The sequence below is a fragment of the Aedes aegypti genome, chromosome 3 (genome assembly GCF_002204515.2).
Source record: "Aedes aegypti strain LVP_AGWG chromosome 3, AaegL5.0 Primary Assembly, whole genome shotgun sequence".
Classification (NCBI taxonomy): domain Eukaryota; kingdom Metazoa; phylum Arthropoda; class Insecta; order Diptera; family Culicidae; genus Aedes; species Aedes aegypti.
The window spans coordinates 234,822,115-234,829,954 of NC_035109.1; the positions used below are offsets into that span (position 1 = coordinate 234,822,115).

Genomic DNA, 7,840 nt, shown 5'->3' on the forward strand with positions numbered 1-7,840 from the left:
ATGTATGAGAAAAATCCAATAGCCATTCCCATATCGAAAACTGCTCAAAACATTCACCGACAGAGACCCCTCAAAATTTTAACAGTTTTGCCAAAGTACTTTGTGCGAATTATAACTGGAATTTCTCATCAATATCCATTTCTTCTGGTACTTAAATTTCTTCCTTACTACGATTATGCCCAAAAATCGTAGAAATATTTTCCCCCACAGTCACAGAATTCGAAAAAATAACAATCACATATTCACTAGGCTAGCCGAGATCATTCAAAACATGCAAAAAATATCGTGTTGCTGCAACGAACTTGGCGAAACGAAATGGTTATATCAACATAAATCGGTTTGACTAACTTGGGGGCGAAATCAATGTTGGTCAAACCGTCTTAGCGTATGTGGGCTGCATGAGGCGAAGGGTAAAGTCTGTGTCTCCTGTACATCTCAATGCAGACCATGGGTTGATTTTAGTGAATCGGCGGTGGGGCGTCAGCCCCACACTTCGTTTGTTTGCTGATTTCCTCCAGTAAAAAACACATGAGCTTTTATTACACTAGCCGTTAGTTTTGAATCCTGTCAAGTAGAATTACCGTAAGGACGCCATTCACCGCTCATATAACAGCATTTCAACACGTTAAATTCGGTCAAAATTCGGCTTTTCGATATTTTTCGCAACTTTTTGCGCTAGACGCAAGATAAAACATTTGTTTTTGTAGGAAAAAAACTGGAATGCGAATAAACGTATAATGGTACCGAATAACACGTATGCCCATGGTACATGTGTAAGGCGCCATTCACCGCTCATCCTAAGTTTGAAGCCTTATATACCACTAGTTGGAATAAATTTGCTTTCATATTAAACCGTGGCAGCTAAGAAGCATTTTTCGATCTGGCATAATAGAACCATTGTTCAACTCATGTTTACCGCTTTAAACAGCCCAAAATTTTTTTTATAAATAGTATATAATATAAAACCATAAGAATTTCATTTTGCGATACAATTTATTTTGGTATACTATTGCATGCTGATAATTTTTATTGCGAAAATTTGATTAGATTTTTCAAAATAATTCAATGAGCGGTGAATGGCGTCCTTACGGTATCAGGGATTGGATAGTCAAAGTAATTCTGATCAAAATCTTTATTATTCATAAAATAATTGTCGGTTTCTGACATTGTCGAATAAGTAATATCCTATCTAACTATATTCAATATTCAATGGTTTAGCTGCACATTAGTTGATGAATCGCAGTAAAATCCAAAAGGAATCTTAATTTCGACTCACCCCAACATACATCAATTTTCAAGGCACAAAGTAAGGCTTCTGTTAACAAGCTTACATCTAACAAAATCATATAAAGAAGAAACTTTGTTACTACAAATAGATGTACAGCACTTTTCGAAATCCGTTCAGTTCCAAGCCTTCAACTTCTTTGGTGTTTGCCCGCAGTTTCCCGTCACGTGTCCCACATATCCGATCCTGGACGAGCTGATGTGCCGTTTGCAGTAGGAGCATTTGACTTGTGGCCTATCTCCCGGGTGCTTCCTGTCGTAATGGTCCTGCAGATCGCGGAAATTTTCGTAATCCATCTCGCATACGGCACATTTGAACACCAACTTACGCCACTGGTAGGTTACAGTGCCGTTCTTGGCCAACAGCTTAACCTGTATCATCCCATGCGCTTTGTTGGAATGCGATCGGCAGGCTTTTTTGGAGAAATACTTCTTCGGACAGAATTGGCATTTCTCTGGATGGGTTGTTAGTTTGTGCTTTTTTAGCTCCTTGACCGAGCGGAAGCTTTCTGAGCACTGATCACAGTCTCGGTATTGACGATGAACTAAAATGTGGTAGCGAATGGTGTTGATCGACCAAAACCGTTTGCCACAATGATCGCATTCGAATGGTTTGTCTTCGTCTAGTTTACGCGCATTTTGGTCAGTCTCATGTTGATGAATTCTGGTATGATGGCTCCGGTAGGCACTAGCGTCTACAAAAGTTCGCTGGCACGGTTCGCATTTCACAATGGTAGTAATCTCATCCACTCCATTTGAATGATAGCGATCGTTGTGTTTCTTCAAATTAGTGGGGGTATGAAAATTGGTGCCACATTTCGAACAGGCAAATTTTCCTTCATGCAGCAGTGCATGGCAATATAATCGACGAGCTGAATCGAAACTTTTTGGACAAAGCTCACATTGGTGTGGTTTCGGTGACTCTGCTATAGCGTTCCTGTTTTCGTCCTGATTGCAAACTTTTTGGTGCTTCAAAAGGTCCACCTTGGAATTGAGCTGGATATCACAATGTTGGCACGTGAACGACGTTAAGATATAGCATTTTCGCATATGAGCGTTTACCCCCTGGTTAGATTGAAAAGTCTTCGTGCAGTTCAGGCACTGTCTATTCTTGGTATCAATATGAGATCTAAGATGCTTATTGATTGCGTCCTTGCTAGGGAAAAACAGTAAGCATATTCTACATCGATGATCTTTCAGTGTAGTTTTGTGCTTTTGCACTTCGATTCTCGTCTTTTTGATCTTATCCAGCCGCTTCAATTTTCTCTCAGTTCGCCTAACTTTAGCCAGTGATTTTTGTGGCTTTTCTTCATCTAGTGCTTCGCCATTTGGGATTTGTGCCGCATTCTGTTCGATTTTGATTGATTCAACAGCAATTATACTGGACAATCCATTCTCCATACCATTCTCTTGTGGAATCGGTTCACCGATCGACTCCAGTACTTTTTCGTGTTCCACGGACACCAAGAAAGTACAAGCCTTCGAGCTGAGCCGCATTCGTTTGGTTTCCTCATGGTAGACTATACATTGCCTCCTAAAGTGATCAAATTCCTCCAACTTCACACAGCACTGGCTACAAATCGCCGAGGGAAAATCGTCCAACACATTCAACTTGATGGACGTCAACTGTTTCAGTAGATCGATGACCCGTTGATGCGGACTGCCACTTGCGGGGAAAATTGATAGCAACCGTTCAGCTGAATAGCAAAATCGGCAGTATGATTCCGGTTCGCCAATGGGTCTGCGTTTAAAAGCAACAGGTAAGCAATAATGATACTCATGGAATTGTTGCGAATACTTACGGTTCTGGAGCTTCAATTTTGATGGTTGATGAATTCATTTTCACTATCTTACAGGCAGTATGGTTTTAAACTATTAAACTTTAAAAATCTCTATGAACAAAACATTTAAAGCACTAAATTTAATAAAGCAAATTCCTGTTCAAACTATATTTTGTTATGCTTGCCGTGTTGTGTACATCGTGAACGATCATCTGGGTAGGTAAAGAATGTATGACTGTGTGTGCTGTATTTGTTACGTTTACACATGTCCACATGTATCAATACAGTGGTGGACAAAACTATAAGAGAACTTCATTATTTTATTTATTTATTTATTACAAATACTTGCTAAGTAAGGACAATCCTTTTAAAATTTAGCAATCGGAATTCAACTTTCAAATTATTTGTGTCTACGAAGACGATGCTGCCACCTGGAAAAAGATCTGCAAGGTAAGGAAGGTTACCTTTAAAATGCTTATATAAAATTAACTACAATAGTTAATTAAAATCTTTTCGCTATGTGTTGATAGGCTTTTGATGGGCTACATCATATACATATTATATTCATTTTTATATTTTTTCTCAATAAACTTCAGATTGCATAGCTTCTCAAAGATCTAACCCCGTATTCTCAACAGAAATTAATAAGGGTTTCAATGCTAGTAATGAAGGAGCTGAAATTCTTTTTTGGACGCTTTTCTGGAAATGCTAATTATCGACCCTCTTGAGTGGTTTCATTTACAAAATTGTGGAAATTCATTCATTTATTTAGATAACACTGAATCAATAATTTCACGCCACAATACTCGGTCGTGGCCGCATCTCTCCATCCTCGGTTCTGCCCCACGCTCGCCAAATCGATACGCACTTGATCCGCCCACCTAGCTCGCTGCGCTCCACGCCTTCTTGTACCAACCGGATCCGAAGCGAATACCATCTTTGCAGAGTTGCTGTCCGGCATTCTTGGAACATGCCCTACCCATCGTATCCTTCCAGCTTTGGCCACCTTCTAGATACTGGGTTCGCCGTAGAGTTGGGCGAGCTCGTGGTTCATCCTTCGCCGCCACACACCGTTCTCCTGCACACCGCCGAAGATCGTCCTAAGCACCCGACGTTCGAAGACTCCAAGTGCTTGCAGGTCCTCCTCGAGCATCGTCCACGTTTCATGCCCGTAGAGAACTACCGGCCTTCTGAGCGTTTTGTACATGGTACATTTGGTGCGGGCGTGAATCTTTTTTGACCGCAGCTTCTTCTGGAGGCCATAGTAGGCCCGACTTCCACTGATGATGCGCCTCCGTATTTCACGACTTAACGTTATTGTCAGACGTCAGCAAGGATCCAAGGTAGACGAACTCGTCGACCACCTCGAACGTATCCCCGTCTATTGTAACACTGCTACCTAGGCGAGCCCTGTCGCGCTCGGCCCCACCAGCTAGCATGTACTTTCTCTTGGCCGCATTCACCACCAGTCCAATCTCTGCTGCCTCGCGTTTCAGGTGGGTGTACAGGTCTGCCACCTTTTCAAATGTTCGGCCGATGATGTCCATATCATCCGCGAAGCAAACAAATTGATTGGATCTCGTAAAAATCGTACCCCGGCTGTTAAGCCCGGCTCTCCGCATAACACCTTCTAGCGCAATATTGAACAACAGGCACGAAAGTCCATCACCTTGTTGTAGTCCCCGGTGGGATCCAAACGAACTGGAGTGTTCGCCTGAAACCTTCACACAATTTTGCACACCTTCCATCGTCGCTCTTATCAGTCTCGTGAGCTTCCCGGGAAAGTTGTTCGCGTTCATGATTTTCCATAGCTCTATGCAGTCGATACTGTCGTATGCCGCCTTGAAATCGATGAAAAGGTGATGCGTTGGGACCTGGTATTCACGACATTTTTGGAGGATTTGCCGTACAGTACATATCTGGACCGTTGTCGATCGGCCGTCAACGAAGCCGGCTTGATAACTTCCCACGAACTTGTTTACTACGGGTGACAGACGACGGAAGATGATCTGGGATAATACTTTGTAGGCCGCATTTAGAATGGTGATCGCTCGAAAGCTCTCACAATCTAACTTGTCGCCTTTCTTGTAGATGGGGCAGATTACCCTTTCCTTCCACTCCTCCGGTAGCTGTTCTGTTTCACAGATTGTGTCTATCAGCCGGTGCAGACAAATGGCCAGCCTTTCCGGACCCATCTTTATGAGTTCAGCTCCGATACCATCCTTACCAGCAGCTTTATTGTTCTTGAGCTGGTGAATGGCATCCTTAACCTCCCTCAAAGTGGGGGCTGGTTTGTTTCCATCTTCCGCAGTACTGACGAAGGCATTTCCTCCGTTGTCCCGTCCTTTATTGCCTGTGCTCTCAGCACCATTCAGGTGCTCGTCGAAGTGCTGCTTCCACCTTTCGATCACCTCACGCTCGTCCGTCAGAATGCTCCCATGCTTATCCCTGCACATCTCGGCTCGCGGCACGAAGCCGTTGCGGGATGCGTTGAGCTTCTGATAGAACCTACGCGTTTCCTGAGACCGGCACAGCTGTTCCATCTCCTCGCACTCCGTCTCCTCCAGGCGGCGTTTTTTCTCCCGAAAGAGGCGGGTCTGCTGTTGCCGTTTCCGTTTACAGCGTTCCATGTTCTGCCGGGTCCCTTGCTGCAGCATGACCAACCGCGCTGCATTCTTCTCCTTCAAAACCTCCTGGCACTCCTCGTCGAACCAATCGTTCCGTCGACTCCGTCCCACGTACCCGACGTTGCTCTCAGCTGCATCGTTGATGGCTGCTTTAACTGTTCTCCAGCAGTCCTCAAGAGGGGCTTCGTCCAGCTCACCCTCTTCCGGTAATGCAGCCTCGAGTTGTTGCGCGTATGCCGCTGCGACATCCGGTTGCTTGAGCCGCTCTAGGTCATACCGGGGCGGCCGTCGGTACCGTACGTTGTTAACGACGGAGAGTTTTGGGCGCAGTTTGACCATCACCAGATAGTGGTCAGAGTCGATGTTAGCGCCACGATAGGTCCTGACGTCGATAATTTCGGAGAAGTGCCGACCATCAATCAGAACGTGGTCGATTTGCGATTCTGTCTGCTGTGGTGATCTCCAGGTGTATCGGTACGGAAGGCTGTGCTGGAAGTAGGTGCTACGAATGGCCATATTCTTGGAGGCGGCAAAATCAATTAGTCGGTGGCCGTTTTCGTTCGTCAGCCGGTGGGCGCTGAACTTTCCAATCGTCGGTCTAAATTCCTCCTCCTGGCCAACCTGAGCGTTTAGATCTCCTATGATGATTTTGACGTCGTGGCTTGGGCAACTGTCGTACTCGCGTTCAAGCTGGCGTAAAAAGCGTCTTTATCATCATCAGTGCTTCCGGAGTGAGGGCTGTGCACGTTTATTATGCTGAAGTTGAAGAACCGGCCTTTGAGCCTCAACTTGCACATTCTCTCATTGATCGGCCACCACCCGATCACGCGCCTCTGCATATCACCCATCACTATAAAAGCTGTTCCCAGCTCATGTGTATTGCCGCAGCTCTGGTAGATGGTATGGTTACCTCTAAACGTTCGCACCATTGATCCCTTCCAACACACTTCCTGCAACGCTACGATGCCGAATCCACGGTCCTTCAGCACGTCGGCGACTATGCGTGTGCTCCCGATGAAGTTGAGAGATTTACAGTTCCACGTACCGAGCTTCCAATCGCTAGTCCCTTTACGTCGCTGTGGTCTTCGCCGATTGTCCCGGTTCGTATTCTCTCGTTGATTATTCGTTGCTTATTTTTTTTACGGCTGGCTTGCATGGCCTGACACCAACCCCCTAGATTTCCGGAGGACCATTCCCCCTAAATGTTCGGAGGACCATAATGCGCAGTTTAGCTTAGAGTCCTTCTCTGGCACTCGGACGATGATCAGCCGCCCCTGACATGGGGAACAGACGCTGTTGTGAGCCGCTCCTAACATGGAGTACAGACGCTCAAGGTTTGCAGAAGCAAAAGCAAAAGCAACCCCCCCCTTCCCTGTCAGCATACGACCAAAGTTCCCACCGGGGGTTGGTTACCCGATCTTCCCTAAGGTTACTCGTACCCCGGCCAGTACCGCGAGGAGGTAGGGATAGGAGTTGCTGGGCAAGAGGCTAAGAACCGCACAAAGGGGTCTATTTTATTCCTTCAGGTACGCGAGGTGCCAATGCGCCATGCCCAGCCATTCATTTCATTTATTTAGTTAACATCTACACAGATAACACTGAATCAACAATTTCACGCCACAATACTCGATTCGTGGCCGCATCTCTCCATCCTCGGTTCTGCCCCACGCTCGCCAAATCGATACGCACTTGATCCGCCCACCTAGCTCGCTGCGCTCCACGCCTTCTTGTACCAACCGGATCCGAAGCGAACACCATCTTTGCAGGGTTGCTGCCCGGCATTCTTGCAACATGCCCTGCCCATCGTATCCTTCCAGCTTTGGCCACCTTCTGGATACTGGGTTCGCCGTAGAGTTGGGCGAGCTCGTGGTTCATCCTTCGCCGCCACACACCGTTCTCCTGCACACCGCCGAAGATCGTCCTAAGCACCCGACGTTCGAAGACTCCAAGTGCTTGCAGGTCCTCCTCGAGCATCGTCCACGTTTCATGCCCGTAGAGGACTACCGGCCTTATGAGCGTTTTGTACATGGTACATTTGGTGCGGGCGTGAATCTTTTTTGACCGCAGCTTCTTCTGGAGGCCATAGTAGGCCCGACTTCCACTGATGATGCGCCTCCGTATTTCACGGCTAACGTTATTGTCAGCCGT

The 7,840-nt window shown here is 46.1% G+C and overlaps 1 protein-coding gene across 1 annotated transcript; it reads right to left on the bottom strand.

The window, feature by feature from the left end:
- Positions 1-1,117: 1,117 nt before the first annotated feature.
- Positions 1,118-3,305, bottom strand: LOC5576231 (zinc finger protein 600). Its single transcript, XM_021852106.1, has 2 exons — positions 3,087-3,305; positions 1,118-3,025 (listed from the first exon to the last, which is right to left on the bottom strand). The coding sequence occupies exons 1-2, from the start codon at positions 3,122-3,124 to the stop codon at positions 1,402-1,404; spliced, it is 1,662 nt and encodes a 553-aa protein (XP_021707798.1). The 5' UTR covers positions 3,125-3,305; the 3' UTR covers positions 1,118-1,401.
- Between the last annotated feature and the right edge of the window lie 4,535 nt (positions 3,306-7,840).

Excerpts from the sequence above, each read along its gene's own strand:
- LOC5576231 (XM_021852106.1), bottom strand. The coding sequence starts at position 3,124 with ATGAATTCATCAACCATCAAAATTGAAGCTCCAGAACC. Across the intron at positions 3,026-3,086 it reads AAAATTGAAGCTCCAGAACC|ACCCATTGGCGAACCGGAAT; the intron begins GTAAGTATTCGC and ends TTTTAAACGCAG.